The 21,965-nt window shown below is 45.6% G+C and overlaps 1 protein-coding gene across 2 annotated transcripts in view; it reads right to left on the bottom strand.

Annotated features, from left to right (window-relative positions):
• GPC1 (glypican 1) overlaps positions 1-21,965 on the bottom strand; it is a 208,111-nt gene that overhangs the window by 27,869 nt on the left and 158,277 nt on the right. For both annotated transcript variants that reach the window (XR_010441317.1, XM_064720557.1), the window contains exon 3: positions 1,088-1,479. Coding sequence is in view for 1 of the 2 variants with exons in the window: in XM_064720557.1 (XP_064576627.1) it covers positions 1,088-1,479 (392 nt within the window). In the remaining variant the exon portion in view is untranslated. The remainder of the gene's footprint in view (positions 1-1,087; positions 1,480-21,965) is intronic.

A 21,965-nucleotide genomic window follows, 5' to 3' on the forward strand; every position in this document is an offset into this window, starting at 1 on the left:
GCACGTCAGGAAGCACAAGTGATCTGGGCAGGCAGCAGAGTGGCTTCACAGCCTGGCTGAGTGACATCTCTGCTGCAGGGGTTAAAATGAGGCAAAAACTGATTTGTTGTGAGTTACATCTCAGTGTTTGAGTGCTGATGGCAGTGCCTGCAGAAGTCCAGGTTTGCTGCTCCCTCCCACTGATGGGTAACCCTTGAGTGTGGTATTCACATTGCCCTCTGAGCAGAGAGAAGCTGTGGGACAAGCAGAGGAGAAGGAAAACACAATTCTGATCTCGCTTGCTGTGCCTGTGTTGTGCCAAAGTAGAATGCAATGTGGAGACTGTTCACCTAAAGTGAGGATGCTTTGTTCCTTTGGCCCGTCAGGGCCAGGTGTGTGTGGGACTGTCACAGGACAGTCACCAGAGAATGAGAGGTGAGTGCAGGGTGAGCAGCTGTGAGTGAGAGTGAGTGCAGGGCAGAGTCAGTTTAGATACAATGGACATAGTACAGTATAATACAGTAATTCTTTAGCCTTCTATGATGGAGTCAGATGCATCATCCTCTCTCTGTCACAGACATCTTTTTATTAAAATCCTTTCATTAGGATTTTTCCTGCTGAAGCTGAGAAGTTTCAGCAACAAAATGTAAACAATGGTTATCTGCTGCAGTGGAATGCAACAGGTGCATCTGGGATTGGTCTCCTGTGGATGTTTGGATTTACTGACCACTCACAGCAGAGCTGCTCTCACTCTCTGCCGAGACACAGATCTTTGTTATCATTCTTCTCTATTCTTAGCTTAGCTAGCCTTCTGAGAACTTTTCCTTCCTTTTCGTTTTAGTATAGTAATAATGTAGTATATACATCATAAAATAATAAATCAAGCCTTCTGATCATGGAGTCAACATTCTCACCTCTCTCTCATCCTGCAAACCCTTGTGACCATGGTCACATCTCTCCCCTTTGCTGGAGTCACCTTTGATTTACAATACACGATTAGTTATCTTTATAAAACTGGGAAGCATCTGCTTGCTTTGCAATGAAAACAAGGGAAAACAACCCCCCCTCCCAAGAGGTGAGGATGGAGGAGAGGGGAGCAGCAGCATACCTGGGACACCTTTCTGACCACATCGCTGCCCACCAGGAAGCCCTGCGCGTAGGAGCGCGCCGCGATGAAGGCTCGCGTCGCCTTCAGCTTCAGCTCCCGGGGCACCTCCCCGAAGGGCTTGTGCTGCTCGGCGTGTTTGACCATGCAGTCCAGGTACTCGTCTGTGATGTGGTACTGGGGGTTCAGCAGCTTGAAGAGCCTCTCCAGCAGCCGTGTCCAGAACTCGTTGAGGGCCTCCTCCAGGTTGATGTTGGAGCTGCGGTAGTAGCGGCGCAGCTCGCTGTACAAGTCCTTGAACACCTTCGCGTTCTGAGTGTACAACTCTCCGTACAGGCTTGGAAAGGCATCATAAAGGGCCTTCTCTGACTTGTTCAACAAATCCTGGAAATAACCTGAAAGATGAGAAAAGGAGAGGTGATGCATCAGCCAGACAAGCTGGAATCCAGCAGGCTGTGTCATTGGGCAGCACAACTGAGTACCCTGAGAACAGAGAAGGGCCCTAACAGAGCTTCTCCTCCAACCAGCTCTACCCACACTCTCAGGACTGAGCCCTAGCCATGAAGGCAGAAGGAGGAACCTCCCCTTGCCCCTTCATGCTGGAGAACTGGTCTGGGCCCCAATGGCAGTCTCACCTGGAAGCAAAGCTGGGTCTCTTTCTGAATCCTCAAGGTGTCACAGTGCCATTCATAAGTTTTCCTCCCAGCTGGCATTGCTTACACAAACCCTAAGCTGCCAAAGCCCTGGTGAGATGAAGCAGGGCTGCCAGCACATGCCAAGCCTGCCCAGGGACATCCCTGGTGGTGGCAGCCAGGCTGGCTCTGGGCACAGCCAGAGCTCAGGTGAGTGTCAGGAACAGGCACATCTTCCTGGGGACTCCAAGGCAGTGCTTTTTAACCAAGGCCAACATTATCTGGGCTTCTCAGCCCATTTGCTTACTTGGGCGTGCATCCTGCTCTTGTTCCAGCATAAACAACAGAGTGCTTTTACACCCCTGGTTCAGTGGTCTCAGATGTGACAGAAATGTGACTCTTGCTACACACAGCAGGGTAGGAATGACAGATCTGACTCCTCCCTTACCAGCATCTTTAGGTATTTCCATCATCCCAACTGCCAGCTACCTTCAGGCTGAGACTGCACAGTAGGGAACTCATAGCAGGATTGGCCTGATCCAATTAATAGATTTACACAAGCAACTTTAATCATCATTGAAGTTAGTCAGAGGAAAAATAATTTAAATAATAATTTTAATTTCCATTACACTTGTACTTTTAGGGTCTTTTTGAAGCAAACCTGATTAAACTATTCTTTAAATCTAAATTACTACTTTTTTTTTTTTGGTGATGTGTGATAAGCTCTAGTTGGAAAGAAACCGTTATTCAATTAAAATCAAACAGCATGCATTTAGGTACATAAATTACCCTCATGGTGCTAGAAGCTCCTGAAAAATGCATACTGCATGTACAAAGTTTTACTAAACAAAGTATTTTTGAGGGAATGGCGCTGACTGCAATTAAAGATCTCTAAAATTGTAGAACTAGTAAAGCTCAGATCCATAAATCTTGCTTATATTCACAGACTGAGAATGGCCATACAAGCTTTCCTATATTAATAACCTCTCACTGGTTTCTCAGATTTGAATGAAGCTAAAACTTAACAGGTGAACTGACCAAGTGAAAAGAACCCTGTGCATCTGCTCCACAGGTTGCTAACACTGAAAATTCCTGTGCTATTTTAACAAAGCAACACTGAACATTAATAGCCTGGCCTTCTCCAGCCCCTACAATGTGCTGCTTAACAGATTTGATCAAAGAGATTTTTGTTTTTAAAAGACTATGAGCAAACTAGGTGTTAGCAGAAGTCTGGTTTAATTACTTATGCAGAAGTAGAAAGTAAAAATCCGTTATCTGGAATGTTGAATAAAAACTGGTTTTCAAATGACCTTTGGGCAGAAATTTGTTCTTATTCAACATGACTGGGTGGGAAGTTTGTATCTCCAACCATTTTCACTGGGATCCCTCCATCTCTCAAATGACTGGTCATGCACCTTCCCCACCAAAACTGGATTTCTCCCGACAGACACCAGGTATCAGGGCATCAAAGTCACCTATGACCTTGCAATGGGGGGGTTCTCAATAGGGAAAAAAGACAAAAGCTGATCCCATCACACTGATAAAAAGAGATGCTGCACTCACCTGCAACAGAAACAAAACACAAAGTTTCTCTGATGAGAGGAATCTAAAAGCTCTTCCCTACCTTAATGTATCACTCCAAACACTGCTGGTTGCCCATTCACAAGTTAATTAAACTGAGCTCAAACTCCCCTCCTCGTACAATCACTGTTCTTTCCTGTGTGACAAGAGACACGAACTGAACAATTTGCTCAGCAATTGAGGTAAGACATGCAGCTTTGCTCTCACCATCAGGAGGAAGAAAACACCAACAAACACAGCCCAATTTGTCAATTCAAGGCAAAATTACTTTCTTTGTTTTGCTACAAGAGAAACAAGATATATATCTCCCTGTCAAAAAATTGGAGACTGCTCTCAGAAAAGTCAGAGCTAATTAAGGGCTGATGAACTGTTACTTCTCACCCAAGTGAGGGAACACTGATTACAGTCAATTCATCTGTGGCTGGTTCTAACAAAGTTCTTCTAGATTTCACACACTGAGGGAAGAAAAAATCTACAGTAGCCAGGGAAAATTAATTAGCAATTAAGTCTACACGTGTTTGTGATGAATGGCTGACCTGGCAGGGAATTTAAATGCCCATTTTGCAGCATCAGAAGGTAGCACGAAGTGAGGTTTGTCAAAAGGGATGCAATGTCCTTGTTCCTTAGTACAGTATCAGCTGAGCTCTCCCAGGAACACTGCATCTTCTCCTGAACACCCTGCCTGCTGATGTCCAGCCTTGTAATGCGTTCAGGCACGTGTCACAGATTAAGGATGTGCAGGGCCTTGGGATCAGACAACTTGCTGAGGCACAGTTTGGGCTCTACCTTGATTTCAGGTAGAGGGAATGATTTATTTGAGGGGGAGCAGCCCATTATCTGCAGCCATGGAGGGTGGGGGACCCTCAGGTGATGGGGAGCTCCAAGTCTCCACTGCTGCTACCAGGAGATCCCAGTAACAGGGCCAGCAGGTCCCTTTGGATCTTTTGGATATCCCTTTGGATGTGTCAGCTCCCACCTGGCCACCACTGCAGGGTCTACCCTGGCTCCCATGAGCCCATGGAGCAGCTTCACCCAGGTCACAGCTGGACACAGCCCTGAGCCCCTGAGCTCTGGTGCCACCACGTTCTCTGTGCCAGCAGCAGGCTCGAGCCATGAACTGCAGCACAGGGCTTTGTCACCTTGGGAATGGCAGGGATGGAAGGGAAGGGCTCAGTGGCACTGCAGCACAGGGCTCTGTCACCTTGGGAATGGCAGGGATGAAGGAAAGGGCTCAGTGGCACTGCAGCACAGGGCTCTGTCACCCTGGGAATGGCAGGGATGGAAGGAAAGGGCTCAGTGGCACTGCAGCACAGGGCTCTGTCACCCTGGGAATGGCAGGGATGCAGGGAAAGGCTCCCAAGGAGCCAGTGCTGCAGCTCTAAAGCCCTTCTGGCTCCAGGAGGCACCACTGCCCTGCCATGCCTGGGGGCAGCAGCACAGCTGAGGTGGTTCTGCAGAGGGTCCTCCCCTCTGAAAGGACAGATTTGCTTCCACTCTGAGTCACAAGAAAGCAGCTACAGATTCTGTAGACCTGTGCTGAAAAACTCATGGCTGTTCTCGGCCTCTTGGAGCCTTGGGAATTTGACAGTACCAGCCAGAGACACATCCATGCAAGTCACCTGCTAAATCCATGACTGCCCTTCCCCTCTTTCAAGAAGTTCCCTTCAGGAGCCACTGCCAGGTGAGTCCTTCCTCAGCCCTGCCAGCTGAGGGACACAACAGCGCCAAGCCCAGCAGATGGCTTTCAACACCAGTACTTCAGACAAGTCAAACTCAATTTTCCCTGGGCCAATGCAAGGCACGGCTCCTCAACCAAGGCTGCTCCTACATGAAACATCACCTTTCACACCCTTTTGTTGCAAAGTATTCAAAAGAAAAATAAAATGAAATGGAAGTCTGTTTTATTACTATTATTATTGCTTCTCACTTCCAGGCTCAGAAACAAGACAACTGGCTTTGCTCAAAGGAAATTTGTCTTTTGGCAGAGGCCAGGCCTCAAGAACTCTGCCTCAAATGCAAAGATGCCAGAAGTTATGAGTAAAGAAATGAAAGGTTTCTACAACCAAAACAATTCTGACACCTTGGCTTTCTCTTGCTGTTGTAGTGACAAAAACTTACTTCTCAGAGAATTAAGTTTTCAACCAGAATCTATAACCTTTGCATTCAAGAGAGATTGCAAATCCCCACCCATTTCCCTGCTTCGCAGCTTCCCAGCTTCCCAGGGTTCGCAGCTCATATTTTCACAGTTTCCACATTTTCACAACTCTGGATTCAAATTGGGAAGCTGTGAACAGCACGGCAGGGAGCGGCAGCTCCTCTCTGAAGAGAGAAAGTTTTGAGTTTCTCCTTCCTCAGCCCCCCTCTATCTATCCAAGCTCTCTGCTACCATTTGATCACTCAACATCTGGAACACTCTGGGGTTTCTCCAACTAATCCAGTGATGGAATGGGAATGGATGCAGGAGGGAAAGAGATCACTGAAGGAAGACCCAAATGCTCTTTAGGCAGGCAGCAGAGCTGGCTTCCTTCAAGCCCCATCAATTCTGAGAGGCATGCTAGAGGAAATACGAGAAATGGAGAAAGGTGACTGAATTTCAATCTCAATATTATTAAAATTTTAAGCAGAAAGCTATAGTACAAAATGTCTTAAAACAGGAAAGGGTTAAGACTGGAGGAACACCAATGGTGTTCTTGTGAAAATGCTGTGGAAGTTTTGCAGCAATGGGTGAAATGAAAACCCTCCTGCTGCCCAGACAGTTTTGCTGTGAGCTGGTTTGCTCAGGTGAGCTCTGTTTGTGGTCTGAGGGCCTTGCTGTGAACTGCCAGGACAGATGGAGGTGGGGCAACACCATGAGGAGGAGGAAGTGTCAGATCTTCAGTTTGGAGGATCAATTTCTCAGTTTTGAGTGAGCACATGAGCCTCTGGTGGAATTCATGCAGGGCTAGAGCCACGGAGCTCAGGAGGAAGGCTGGGCAAGCACTCTGTGAACAAACTGTGGTGTGTCAGGACTGGACTGAAACAGGAGAGGAAATGCAGCTGCTTCTGTGCTGTCCTGAACCCCAGCCAGAGCACGGAAAGAAAGAGATGGAGGTGTCTGCTACAGCAGAGCTCCTGCTCAGTGCCAGCCCTGCTGGTCTGAGGAAGAGTCTTTCCCTGGGCTGAGCTCCCTTTAATGCCCTGCTGCACTTCCCAACACCAGTTTGCCTCTCCAGGTGGTTCTAATGCTGTTTTTCAGTTAACCTACTATTAGGAGGGAATAATTCAGCAACAGGTTTGAGCCATTAAAATCCAAATCTAATGCATTCATGCCTATTTTATTCACTTCAGCAAATACAATGACACTTTATTTATAAAATTGTTATTACTAATTTAAGCACTAGCCATGGCTGTGCTGAAGAGCTGATATCAATCCAAGAGGAGTGATTGACTCTGGTTCACACCTTGGCTGTGTCCTTCCACAGGAAATAACCCCAGTGAGACTGAGTGACTTAGCTCCACGTGCAGACAGCCCTGGATGCAGCAATGCTGGTGCCATTTTCCTCTCTCCTCACAGCTCCACACTCCTGTAAAACTGCTGCTCTGGGGCTGTGTCCTCAGTCCTGAGCCCTCTTGGAGAACACAATCCCTCTCTGCTCTCTTCTGGATCACTCCCATGTACATCCCTCCCAATGCCCCTGCTTGGTGGCTGTGACCAAAGAGGCATCAGGATAAACCAAGAATCAGATTGAAAACAAAAAAAAAGCCCCCAAAAATGGAGATTAAACCAGCTTTTCCCGAGAAGTCAAAGGATGAGTGGTGTGAATGAATGTGCTGGGAGGCAAGAATTATGAATGTGCTAGGATGCATGAATTATGATGCCTTCAGGTAATACAACTTCAAAACTTTCAGGATTTGCTCCAAAGAGCCACTTGACTGATATTTCCTCTGCACAGTGTGTCCTGGGAGTGTGTGCTGAGAGCTGGGTGGGAACACAGAACTGAAGAGATGTTGTGGGTCAATGAGACACCAAGTGCCAGCTCTGCCATGGAAGATCAGTTTTGTACTCTCCTAAAGCTGCTCAGTGCACAGCACAAAAGCACTTCAAGATTTTGACCTCAGTCCTGCTAGAAGGTTGGTCCAGGGCACCTCCTCTGATAGGAGGATTTCTTTTCTCAATTTCTGGTCAAAGTTCCTTCTTTATCCACTTGGTCTTTGCCAATATGGTGCTGTAGTTCAATTGCTGGGCATTTTTTCCTGGAGTTCACTCTTTGAGACATTTACTCACCAAGTCTCACACTTTCTCAGCATCCATGCTGCCTTCCTACACAAATGAAGGTACTTTCCCCTCTTTACACTTGACAGGCTCTCCAGTCCTCTGGATCACTCCACTAGCACCTCTTGTGCTTGGCATTAACTCTTCCTAGGTGTAGGTGGTCAGAAGCACAAAGAACAACTCCTTTCCTTCACTGGCAATAACACTGTGAATACTGCAAGGACTGCACTTGCCTTTTTTAGGAACACATCACATTAGCATTTCACAGACTCTCTGCCACCAACTGGTACATTCCTAATTCTCCCCCTTGCTATTTCCAACCAATTAATCCCTAGCTGTATGCCTAACTCTGAAATATTGAATTTCATCCTATTTCTATTATTTTGGTTGTCATGGTTATCCACTATCCTCTTCAATAGTGACAACTTTTCCCAGCACTGTGCCACCAATTAATCTCATGACTGCATTTCCTATCATTTGTGCCAGTTTTTAATGGGGCTGTTAACTAGGATGGGGTCTAGGCCTGTCTTGAGAACCACAACTGGGACCTCCCTCCAGGCCAGGAGCTCATCTTTCAACACTGAGTATTGCTGCCTCCCCCTTTGCTAGTTCACCTGATAATTCCTTTACTAATTTCCATCTTCTTCAGCTTAATTAACTACTCAAGGCACAGATGCAAATGTCTTTGAAGTCTCCTGAGATGGATTAGCTGATAGAACAGACACGAGCAACAGTAAAAGCAGCTTTGGATACAGGATTTGACAGAATCTCTGCAATCTCTTACTCAAGCTGCCTTTGGGTAAGAGCAAAAGCTGGCCTTCCTTAAACTGGTTTAGACTGGGACATACAGCAGACAGCTTGCTTCTTGTGCTAGGGAAAAGGAGAGCTTTTTGAGACAAAAAAAACCTCTCCCTGCAAAGGAGAGATGCTGTTGCATGGAAATGCTGTTTGGAGCAGGGCTCTGCTGGTGAAGAGAGGAGTTCTGCCCGGGAGGAAGCACCTCCAGCCACTCTAAAGCATCTGCCAGGACCTGGATAACATTTTCATTTCATTTTCATTTCATGGTGTTGAATGGCAGAGAGATGTAATAATGTGCAGCTATTTCTTCTTCTGCATATTGCCTCTCCTCTGTTTGTACAGTTTTGCAAGACAGTTTGCCTTTATCTAAGTGAAGCAGGCCTGGATGCAGCTATCACAGCAAGGGAGTGGAGGATGTTCCCTGGCAGGGAAGCTCCCCAGAGGAAAGAGCTGCCCTTACTCCAGGAGCAGGGGGAAGCTGGATATTCTGCTTGTCCTCCTGATAAGCACCAGGGCCCAACAGGGTGTCACCCAAGGTGACAGCAACAAGCCTGGGTGTCACAAGCCCAGCCACAGAGAGCCTCTCCAGCCCCAGCAGCAGCTCTCTCCAAAACATGGCTGGTGAAGAAACCCCTTCAGGCTTTGATGATCCCAATGAACTCAGTATTTCCCTCCTCATGACCCTTGGAAACAGCTCTGTGCAAACCTTAAGACACCCCTGAAGTCAAGTTCAACAAATCTTCAGAGACAAGAGACACTTGGAGCTGGGGGGTAAAGAACACAAAATGACCTGTAGGAGGGGCAGGACACAGAAGCAAAGCCTGTGATTGACTGCAGCACTACCAGGAGTCAGTGATGCCCTGAGCAGGCTGGCCTAGAACAGAGACCAGACAGAGCTAAAGAATAAAGCAGGGATTTATTAAAAGGCCTCAATGGATGCACCTTGGGCAGCACAAGAGCCCAGCCAGGGCTGCCCCCAAGATGAACCAAAATGGCCCCAAAATGCACAACCAGGCACAGGGTCTGTCACTGTGATCAGTTCTGCTCCATTTGCACCTTGCAGTTCATTGTCCCATTCCAGCTTTAGCCCAGGCAGTCCCACCCTGCTTGTTTTTCTCTCTGCAGCCCACGGTGTTTGTGCTCCTGGGCTGAGATTGGGATCATTTGTCCTTGGTGCCCAGCTGGAGCAGGAATTGTTTTGTCTCCCTGCTCTGTGCACAGAGCTCACCATCCCCTAATATGAAGCCCAGAAGTACAAAGCAGCACAGAACGTGAAAAAGATAAAACGTAAAACCTGAGGCTCCATTTCCCCTCCCTTGGAGCACCTGAGCCTGCTCCAGCACTCCCTCCTGCCTGGCAGTGTAAGAGTGAGGAGGGAGCTGGAGCAAGCAGCCTGCACCTGCCTGGAGAGGAATTCAGGCACCACACAGCCCCTGGGATATCAAATGCCACAACACATTCTGCCAGCTGCTTGGTAGGTTTTTGGTAGCTTAGGCCTGGAATTTCCATGTTGGGAACTTGGGAACAGTGTGGGGTGAGGGCACTGGTGCTCCAGGGGGTGGGCTGATGGAGCAGGAGGTGGCATAGAGGTGGGCCCAGTTTGTGTGGCTGTGAGCAGGTCAGCAGGGCCGCATAGAACAGTGTGTGAGAACCAAAGGCAAGCTGCCCCTAGGCCAGACTGTTCACAGAGGGTTTTCGACCATCTAATTCCAACCCTGCTCTCCAGCCTGCCTGGCAGAGAATGAAGAGCTGTGCTGCTGTGAGGAAATCTCCTCACAGACTGGAAGCCCTTGTGTAGGGGATTTGCTCTGTTTGCATCCAGGGTGGGATAAGCAAATACAAGAGATGTGAATCTGAAGATTATTTTACCCACGTGTTTTCCTAGGATCTGAGCTGGGCAGGGATTTTAATCATGGCACCTTCTAAATATACCTATGCTACAACCAGAGACTTGCAGCAAATGATGAACTGCAAATATTGCCCCAGCAGGCTCTTATCAAACAGATTTCAGAGCAACCTCTCTGTTAGATAAGGACTGGGGAGATGTGTGGGTGGGATTGATAACCTGGGAGTCGAGTCTGACCTGGCAGCTCAGTCCTCACTTGAGGAAGGGCAGACACCTCCCTCTTTAACATGAGCTGAGCTCTTCTTTACAGCCACTCCTCTCCCTCTGGACTGTAGTAGGAGTTGGGATAACTGAGCCAGAGCAAGCTGAACTTTTGGATAAATGAAATTTTGTGAGATAAATTTAGCTCTCATTTTTCTCCTCCAAGAAAGCCTGCATTTAAAGGCAAAGCAATAAGCACCACAGCTATCACTGACAGGAACATAAAGGCACTAAAATTAATTGCTAATACTGCCTGTTCCTTTCCAGGTTTACTCAGTAAGACCTGAAGGGCTCCATTTCTCCAAGGGTAAAATAAACTCAGATGTTTAACAATACTGAGGGTTGCTGGCAGTTTTAAAAGGTGTGATGTACACCCTGGATTACAGCACACACCTCTAGAGCAAAGGGATTTTTCACTCCTTTATTCCAGCTGAGCACTGGAGCTGGTGAGGAGCTGCAGAGACATGGCAGGAATGAGACAAGCAGTGGATCTGCTCGGGATGTGCCCATGAAGGTTGTCACTTTCCCAGGAACACCATCCCAGCCAGCCTCACTGAGGATGAGCTTGACTTTCTGCCCTGTCTCAGGTTGGAAGTGGGGGTGTGTGTTCTATCCCCATCTGTCAGAGCTGGGGCAGCTCTCTGCTGTTCCTGGGGCAGTTTTTTCTTTATCTCTCCCCCAGCCAACCCTCCCTCCAGGAGATCTCTGCTGTCCATGGCCACTGAGTGTCCCTGCAGGGCTGATCCAATCCCAGCATCCCATGGGGAGATGCTCCGCCCAGGGGAGGAGCCAAGCATTCCTCCCTGGATCCAATCTGAGCCTGGCACAGCACAGCAGCCTTTGCCCCCTGCATTGCCAGAGGAGCAGCTTTCTGCTGCCCTGCATGGCCAGAGGGAGCCCAGGCCCATCTGCAGCAGCCCTGGAGCTGCAGAGGAAAACTCTCCCCTTGTGCAGGATCCGTGCTGCAGCAGAGCCACAGCTGGCACTGCAGGAGGGCTGAGCCCCCATGGGATGGGGCTGGGACACCCCCTGACACACAGGGGACAGGGACTGCTCTCACTCTGGCAGGGTTGGTTTGCATTACTGTATTTTAATTTTAATTTTATTTTCTTCCCTAATAAAGAACTGTTATTCCTGCTCCCATACCTTTGCCCCTTAATTTCAAAATTATAATAATTTGTAGGGAGGGGGTTTACATTTTCCATTTCAGGGCAGGCTCCTGCCTTCCTTAGCAGACACCTGGCTGTTCAAACCAAGACATGCCCCTTTCAGCAAGCTCCAGAGAGCTGCACCTTAACCTGCACAACACCTCAGGGTGCTGCCCTTGCTCCCATCTGCACTGCTTGAGGCTGAAAATAATGAAGCCTTTATACATTTCAATATATATATTTCAACTTCTTCCTTCCTTATAAAATATACCATGAACCAATTTGTCACTCAGTCAGGTTCTTTGCAGTATTATTTTAATTGAGAAAAATATCAGTCAATTATCACTTCTTTAGAATTAAATGTATTTGTCTCTGCAAAAAAAGCAGAGGAAACAACCCCATGGTTTGTTTCTGCATTCACAGAGGTGATTGAGCATCCCCATTACATGGTTTTACAGATCAAAACTCCTTGTTTGAGTTTTGCAAAAGCTGTGGCAGTGAGACAGAACTGGCTTTTCATCTTCTTCATTAGTGCTGCCCTCTGCTCTGAATGGCCTCTAGACAAACTATTTATTGTTGAGTTAATTAGATCATTTGGATCTATGCTTGGCACTGCATTTTTGCAGTCTAGAGTATCTAAGACACATGGTCCTTGAATCTCTAAAAATCTTGAGTATGTGACATGTGGGCTTTCCCAAAGGAAAAAGGAGTACAGGAATTACAGGCTGTGGGGATAATATTCCAGACAGGCTAAGTTCCCCTGTTATTATTGCAGGAGTTTATCTAAGTGTGTATAAAGCCCTTAATCTCTAGTATTCTCTCCTTCAGTGCCTTCAGAAAATAACTTGCCTCTTTGTGAAAATATTTTGCTCCCATGGAACCAGCATGAAAAGGAGAAATAGGTAGAGATGGCTGCAGACAGCTGATGCTGAGATGCAGCCTGAAGAATGCAGCACAGGTGTACCTCTGACAGCTGGCAGTGGGCAGAATGTACATACAGACATGCACATCTGTTCCTGGAATCTAAAATTAGCTCAATGGCTATTTTAATAGAGATGAAATAGGGATATCGTATATACAGCTCCTCTAAAATAATAGTAATTAATATTATTTATATTTATTATGAGTAATTAATAGAAACATACACTACCAATATATTAACATACTATAATAATATATTATTATATTTATTAATGATAAAAATATCTATATTTATTATTAATAGTTAATCACAGCACACTTTTAGAAATTTGGAACAGTCAGAAAGATGTGGGTAACAAAGCACCCCCTCAATGCATGGGGATTTTCCCAGGGATAACCACATGGTATTTCTTTCCCCAGGTGCCTGCTTCAAAAGAAGCAAATTTTAGCAATTGTTGAGGAAAAGAAATTCATGTTCTCTGGCAGATATTACAATATTGAATTCAGTAGCAAATTTTAGTTTCTGCTCCATCAGATGGCATCTGCTCTGTTAAATACCTCTAACTTCACCTTATCCAAAGATAAAAATCTAGATAAAGACAGATTTTCAAAAGACCCTAGCACCATTTAACTATTTCTGTTTGAAAATACAAAGTCCCTTAAAAAGCACTCCTAAAGGGAGATTTAAGCTTAGCTTATCCAACCCTTCCCTTCAAGGTGTTTGTTGGTTTTTTTAAAGGTTGCTAGGCCTATGGTGGCTGTGACAGACTGGGATAAAACCAGTGGATTTTCTGAGTTGGGAGTTCTGCTGAACCCCCAGGCAGTGCTGGCTGCAGCAAGGAGATGTGGATGAGCACTCAGGGAGTGTTGGATCACAGAAAAGCACCTAAGTGGGAATAGTTCTTTCTAAATGGATGGATGCAGAGGTGGCACCAGACCAGCCCTAGCTCGTGTCCTGTCCCCTGAGCTGGTGCTGCAGCCTCATGAAGAGGATCAGTTCAAAACCAGAATGAGTTAAACATTGAGACACCACAGCCTAGAGCCACCTGAGCTGCACTGTACATCTACTGAATTACTGCTGGCTGATTTTGCTTAATTTCGTTGAGGTAGAAAAAATACCTTGTCCAGTACTTATACCTTTTACTATGATGTCTGAATATATTTTCTAACTGACATAAACATATTTTCTTTAGTTTGTGGACTATACATATTAAATATTACTGCCATGATTTATTACTTGTGTATAAGTCCCAGCATGGAAAATGTGCCACAGAATCTATTTGCTTTGGGATACTGGCAGTCACCTCCACACTGCCAATGGACATTTAAAACTCATCTGAATCTCATCTGGAGGAAATACAATTTTGAAGGCTTGGGAAAGAGTCTGCAAAAAGTTGAGAAATGTCTCATCTCCCATCCTCACTAATTCCATTCTGAGATGTACACATTATACACATATTTGAAATTCGTATCAATCAAACATAAATAATTTCATAGCACAATAAAACCTTAAAAGCCAACATGCCTGGTGCCTTGTGCCTCTCAGGACTGTCCCTGGGCACATCAGTGACTGAGGGCATCTGCACCCACCCCTGGCTGACACCCAGCTTATGGAACAGAGATCAAAATGCAACTTAAAGAAAATATTAGCTGGGAACTGGTGTGGTTAACTGAACTCTGGCTGCAGCTACACTTGGGAAAAAGCAGAGAGGAAACGACATGTGCTCCTCTTTTTAAAAATTCATTTACAACAACTAAAAAAAGGCTTTGGTTACCCTGAGATGTTGGCACGCTCCTCCTGCCTGAGTTGGGGTTTCTGCTGCTTTTGAAGCATCTCTGGCTCTGGTCCAAATGTGGATGATGGGAGAAATGGATACTTGTTAAAAGCATGGGCTTGATTCACTTAACCACATAAAACTTTCTTTTTTTTCCTGTCAGGTTTTTATCCAAAGTACATTGCACCAGTGAATTGGACATGAGTAACAAACCCTGAGCTCCTTAAAATATCCCCCCATGAATATAGATTAAAATCCTCATTAAACACCTTGATAAATTAATGAATTTCTAGGGATGCACAGAGAGGTTGACAAGCAGCTGTCATCCACCTTTTCCTCCAACCACAAATGTTTGAAGCCAGTCAAAATAATCTCAGATCTGGCAGAAGATTTAGAACAGACAAAAAGAAATACTATTTTAAACAGCCAAATTATGGAAAACCTGCCTCTTGTTAAAAAATGTCCTGGATGCTGAGGACCAAAATAAATGCAGAAGATGACCAAATCAAAAAAAAAAAACCACCAAAAACAAAAACAAACAAAAAAAAAAAAAAAAAAACAAAAAAACCAAAAAAACCCAACAAAAAAAAACAAACAAACAACAAAAAAACAACAACAACAAAAAAAACCACCAAGTCCATTGGGCGGACATGAGACAAAGCCAACAAGACATCCAGGGTACCAGAACAGAACATTCTTGGGGCAGAGGCACACAGGATACTTTGGAGCTTTCTCTGTAAGCCAGGGTGCACCTCACTAATTGTCATTACACTAATTGGCCCAGGATACTCTGAAGATCAAGGTAAAAACCAGAGTGAATTTTGTTCTGTGGGAAAAGAAGGCTCAGAGCACGGGCCCAGCAGACCCAGCCCAGGGCCACCCCTGGGTCCCCACCCCAGCCCAGGGATGGGGCACCTGCAGCCTCCTGCAAACAGCACTGGGGCTTGGCCAAGCTCCTCTTTCCAGCACTGCCCCCTTCCTGATGCAGATGCCCTTCTGTGACCTTGCTGTGCCTCAGTGCATCTCCAGAGATCTTCCACAACCCAGAAGCTCAGTGATTACTTAATTAGGGCAGTAATTATGTAGCTCCTGTTAATGAAAAGCTGAGTGCTGCACCACTGTTCGCTGATGTGCAGAGGAGCTCACACTGGTTGAAGCAGGTCATGGCATGGCCCAGCTCAGAACAGCTTCTCCAGGTGACACAGATCCAGCTTTTTCTTTACAAACACACACCAGTGAGTGAGACCTAAACATCTCCTCTGCCTGGCAGTGAATCCATGGAAACCTACAGAGTTCTCTCATACTACCACTGAAACAACAACTGTAATAAATGCAGCTCAGTGTCAGCCCTGGGCAGAGGCAATAGATAACAAGGCAGCCTGAGCAGTGCCCTCATTAAGGCTCTCTGGTAAGGAGAGCCCATCCTATAAATTGACTTTTCCATGCCTGTTGTGGTGCTGGGTAATTTGACAATTTGCCTTTAATTCCCTCAGGATGCTCCATCTGGGTTCAGATCAATGGCCCACCCAGCTGTTTCAGCTGAACTCTGCTTTCAACTTGCTGACTGTAAAACAGCCATATCAATTCCTGGTGTGCTCAGGAGAAAATACAAGTGGTGAGGTGATGGATATTCCCCAGAGAATGTCTCTGAGTGAGCCAATCTGTGTCTGGAGGAACCAATTTTGGGTTGTGTGAGCTTTTCAAAAGGACATAAGTACAATTCTGTGCAGCTTAAATAGCAGAAAGCAAACTGAATGACATTTCCGAATGTCTGGGGGAGCAGAAGAGCACTCCCAGCCCTAAAAACCACAGATGTGGAAGCAGCTGACTGGAGGAGGACCAGACCTTGACTGCCACATGCTGTCACAGTGCCTTTTCCCAAATCCCCATTTACACCCTGGAAACTGCTGCACAGAACCAGCAGTTTACAGAGCTGATTTCCTTCTCTTTTAATTCCCATTTCAGCTACATACTCGGCAACTTTGTGTTTATGCTGCTCGAATCTCTTTGAGGAGAGGAAGAGTAGCTCCACTGTTGATCAGCAAGTTGCAGGGTAACCTCAGTTCCTTCCAAGCTCCCTGTGTCCCTCTATGTCCCTCTGGCACTCTGCAGGGCCCACAGCATTGCATTCTGCACACAGAAAAGGACAAGAACTACGAGGAAGGGGTGGCATCTGTGTGCCAATATCAGTGAGGCAATGATCTATGAGGAGACACTCCCCCACCCCATTTCACACTGCAGATAACCAAACCTTCATCCTTCACAGCTTCTGACCCTGTTGCCTTGATCCTTTGCTGTTATCATTCTCCTACACAACCAACAGAGGAGTTGGTCTGCATGATCCACCTGCCCAGGCCCTCCTTCTGCATCCTGTGGAAGTTCTGCCACTCATCCAGAGATATTTCCTTTCACTCATCCATCTCTACTTGCTTACATCACACAAATGGAGGCCTCAAGCTTGTGTCTCCCCTCAATTAATTAAATTAACATGCTATTCTCATGGGACCCTTCATAACAAATGCCTGGGGAAGGAAACCCCTGGCACTTGGGAGCTTGCTCCTGCTCCAGCTCCTTTTATCAGTGTTCTGCAGTGGCACTGCTGCTTTGTGGGGCTGGAAACAGGGAAAAGGTCCTTGCAGGTGTTTGAAGCTGCTAAGTTGGTGACAGAGGTGCTGATGCTCCTTGGTGAGGTTTTTTTGTGTGTAGTCTCACATAGCCAGCAGTGTGTAATGTGTCTGTAACATCTCTGAAACCAGCCCAGATGTGCACGTGGAAGTCTGTGCAAGTGGACTGAACAAGTTAAAAGAAAGGGGGAAAAAAGAGCAGAGTTTCTTGTCTATGCTAGTCCATCCTCTAGGGTGGGCCTGAACATGCTGGTGGATTCAAAGCAGGACTGCCAAAGAGTCTGAAGGAGATGGGCATTAACACACTCCTACCAGTGTTGGGAAATGAAGGAGTACAGGCCAGGGAGGAGACAGACACCCTCAGCGTGCTGTCCTGAGTCATAAAATCACAGAAAGGTCTGGGTTAAAGGCACCTGAAAGATCATATAGCTCCAACCCACCTGCCAAGGATAGGGATGGCACCCAGCAGAGACCAGGTCACTCAGGACCCTATCCAGCCTGGCCTTCAACACTTCCAGGGATGGGGCATCCACAGCTTCTCTGGGCAGCTGTGCCAGGGCCTCAGCACCTCTGAGCCAAGAAATTCTGCACGGGAAAGGCTCAGAGAGCCTTTGTCTCACTGACTCCTACAAGAATATGCAGAGGCAGCCACTACAAACACACTGAGTTCAGAACAGCTCCAGTGGGATCCTGCACCTTCTCTGACATGCAAGTCAATTGTGCATGAAATACAAAGCCCTAGAAAAACAGATTTCATTAGTTCTAATGCTCATGGAACCACTTGGACAATATGTTAAAAAATAATAGCAAATATGGTCATAAAATATCAGCAGAATGGTGCTGCACGTCCAGAAGCTAAAATGAGTCCCGAACAAGATGACAAATAGCTGCAACTTATTTATAAGAGATCTATGGAATAAATGACCCTAGTGTACCCATGGAAACTACTGTACCAACTCATCCTTAACAAATGAGAAAGCAAAAGCTGTTTCCTTAAAGAACTGCCTTAGAATGAATTAATCTGTAACAATATTAAAGCAGAACACTTTCATGTTGATTTTTTAATTTTAAATTACACAGCACTACTTTCTCCAGTGTAACAGGGACCTTCTGGGCAGGACCTGTTACATTCTTCATGACACTTTTCAGGGGAAAGCACCTGAATGCAAGTGACTGGGAAGAGAAGTCACCTGCATTTGCCTGTGAATAGAATCACAGAATCACAGAATTTTTTGGTTGGAAGAGACCTTTAAGATCATCGAGTCCAACCCATGTTCTAATACCTCAACTAGATCATGGTACCAAGTGCCACATCCAGTCTTTTTTTAAACTCTTCGAGGGATGGTGACTCCACCACCTCCCTGGGTAGATGATTCCAGTATTTGACCACTCTTTCTGTGAAAAACTTCCTCCTTAATTCTAGCCTGTATCTCCCTTGCACAGGTGTGGAGCTTCTCTGCACCTCAGTCTGGGGCAATTGGTCCCTGAGGGCTCCTTGACCACAACACCAACACCACAAATCCTGGTGATTCAGCCTGAAGGTGGGAGACAAAAATGGGGGTTCAATCCTAAGCAGAGCAAGCCATGCCCTTCCTCTCTGCTCCTCTGCCTCTGGGTACAAGGGCTGTGGGACAGAAACTGGGATGAGAGCACTTGGAGAACACCCACACTATCAAAGGTGGAGTGTGCACTTTGGAACTCCAGTTGTGTCACTGAAAGCTTGAACTAAGTCCAATTACTGTTTGAGCCCTTGGCATTTCTATCCCTTGGTCTGATCTAACAGCACTCCTGTTTCTAATCCCCTTAAAACAGGCTGTTCTAAAGGTTTGCTCAGGCTGACACTTGGACCATGATGCTAAAGCACTGTTACTAAACAGAAAACTATTTGGTGTTCATTAGCAGGGTGACAATCAGCTGCAAGACAAATGTAGCTTGAACCACAGGACTCATGCTCTGTACTAATTTGACCTGAAGCTCCTGAGGCCACCAAGGCACAGGCAGTGCTAGCAGAGGTGGGACAGTGGCTCCCAAGAGGGCAGAACCCCACACAGACCCCAGGCAAGTGCCCTGCCCACCTTGAGTCCCACTTGCACAACCACAGCCACTGGCTTTAGTTTTGTGGAGCTTTCTCCCCAAAATGTTCTTCTTCCTTTCCCCCTCATCTTTTTGCTTTTCCTAGTGAGGCTCTGATGTATCTGAAGGCCTTCTGCAGTCTGGTTTTGAACTGAATTTGCTCTATCAGATTTATTTTTGTCTGTCTGTGCCATGTGAGGCTTGAATGCCTTTGTCAAATATCACTGTGGCAGACTTTGGGGACAACAATACTGATTTTGGTCTTTAACCAGCTGTCTTCTCAAACATAATCCATGTCTTCTTTTCTCTTTCCACAGCAAGAATAGTTAGTTTATATTTGAACTTTTCCATCTTTGAGAACATGTTTACCATTGCATCCTTGAAGGAGACTAGATCTCATTTATTTGGACTTCCTCTGTTCTGCTCTTGCTGTGAAGAAAAGCCCTTTATGTTGATGTGACACTATAAAAATCCATAATCATAAAGTTAAAAATAAACCCCTTGCTAGAATAAGATCAGCTGAATATACTTAATTTCTTTATATTTGGGTCAGCCTTGTAGTTTGATGTTTGACTTCAATTAAATGACTTTTCTTCAGCAATTCAGAGACCTTTCAGTAACCATGTGCCACTGAATATAAAAATCACAAATTTATTGCACAGATAAGAGTGCACACCATCCCAGGGTGTCTCACTTCAAAGTCTTATTCCAACACAAACCTGCTTTTTATTGCCCCAATGTGAGGAAACATCAACCAGCACCACCTGAACGTCCCCCTTGCTGCAGGGCTCAGGCATCAGAGCTCCCTGCACATTTTCTGACTCCTACAACACCCACTGATCCTGAGGAAGTGTTTAGTAGGTAAGAGGAGGACATGAAGAACATCCTTTAGTAGTAGAATTCTTCATCCAGAGTATTTATTGCAATCTTGAGTCATCTGCCACGGGGGGGAGTTTGATTCGCCAATAATTTCACACTACATAAAAATCGAATCCGTGATAATTTAGGTAGGCTATCAAGTACTGCTGATCTCCACCATAAACAAAGCAAAACCAGTAATTGCTTTTACTGAAAAATTATGTGTGTTTTAGGGTTTTAACACTGGGCTATCCCTGGGGAAGGAGAAGAAGATTGGAAAGCGGTGGTTTCAACAAACATGAAATTGCACAAAATGTAGCAAAAATTAGATGACACTGAATTTCCACACATAAAAGCAAATAAAAATGCTGTAATATTGGCTTCTTCAATTTAATCCAGTCATCTTTGAGATTTCCATTTGTTTTGATATGAAAAATATCAATTTGTCACAATAGTGAGTTTTGCAATTACTCCACTGTGCTACCATTAGTAAGAAAAAGCTATTGATTTAAACAGTGCACACATAAACATTGTTTCCAAACCAAAATTCCTGTTTTTCTTAAAGCTTTTGCTATTAATTATTAGAATTCATCAGCACAAGAGCAAATACCCCCAAGCACAGAGGGTTCAATCTCACAGCCCCTGCTGGCGGTGCCCATGTGTGAACACTGCATTTGCAGCCCTGTTTTCTGGGAATGAGGAAAAAATAAGGATTTTATGGCACCAAAAGCTTTCCCCTCCTGTGGCTCACAAGCTGCCTGGCAGCTTCTGGCTGCTTGCACTCAGAAGTGTTGCAAAATTTAATATTAAATTTAAATATTTAAATTTAATATTAAGGCTCAGAGACTTCTGCAACTTCAGGAGTTACTCTATAGATGAGGTCAGGAAGGCATGCAGAGGACCCCAGCTAAATTTATTGGAAACAAAGACCTTAAATTTTTTTAGAATTTAAAATATGAAACTTCTCTCCCTATACTTCCAGAGTTTTATTCCCTCCTCTTTGCTCTTTCAGAGTCTTACAATTGAGTGCCAGTAATTCCTAAAAGAATTTCAGCATTATCACATAGGATTTCTACTTCTACATATAAAATATTCCTTAAACTGCAGAAGGCAGGCCTGGGGCTTGGTGATGCAAAAAAGGCTCCCACTAAAATTAGCAGAGTGATAGACTTGGCCATAGCTTGACAGACTGAGCATCCTGAGGGAAGGAGCAGGGAGGCTGTGACTGCTCTGTGCCTCCCCAGGGCTGCAGAGCCACCCCCACCCATGGGGAGCTCACCTTGAGCCCCACAGCACCTCAGACTGTAAAGCACCCATCATCCCCCCCTGGTGCTTTCTTCAATTGACACAGATGCCATTTCCCATTATAAATAATTTGTTCCACAAATAGACATTTTCAGGAACAACATCTGTGCCTGTGCTTAATTTGCAGCATGCTGATTGTCTTACAGGAGTCAAAGGGAGAGGTCACACAAGTTAAATGAGTTCTGAGAACTGAACTTGGTGGGATTGGGGGGTCTTTGTTTGCATTTTTCTTTTGTTTTGCCTTTGCCTGTCGTGGGTTTTGCGCTTCTTCAGTGTCACGACTCCTGTGGGAGTTATTTAGGGGTGATATTTGTATTTCAGCCTTTGTATTTCAGCTGTTGGTTGAACATGAAACATGAAACATTTTCTAAATCACTTCAGACCGATTTGGAAGTGGGTTTTTTTGAAAGGCAATTTTTAGGAGCATTGACTTTAACTGTCCCGTGCTGCTGGTGCCAGTCTCTCCCTGTTCATCAGGGCTCATCCTGCTGAGCCCCAGGCAGTGCTGAACAAAGTGCTGTGGCTTTGTACACCCACCCTCAGCAACACAAAGAAAGGGTTTCTGGGGGCAAGCATGAAAGGTGAGAGGTCCCCAACGTCCCAAGGGTACATTGCTGCTTGCACACAGCAAATAGTAAATAACAAACTGCCCCAAGGAAAATTCATGTATTTGTAAGATCAGGAAATTTTACAAATAATTCCTTTCTCTTCTTCCAATTTTCTGCACACCTCTGATCTATAATTTCATGTCAACCTGAGAGCTTGCAGCCCTGTTGATATGCTGCAATAACAAATAAATGGTTGTTA

This window comes from Zonotrichia leucophrys, chromosome 9 (assembly GCF_028769735.1).
Source record: "Zonotrichia leucophrys gambelii isolate GWCS_2022_RI chromosome 9, RI_Zleu_2.0, whole genome shotgun sequence".
Classification (NCBI taxonomy): domain Eukaryota; kingdom Metazoa; phylum Chordata; class Aves; order Passeriformes; family Passerellidae; genus Zonotrichia; species Zonotrichia leucophrys.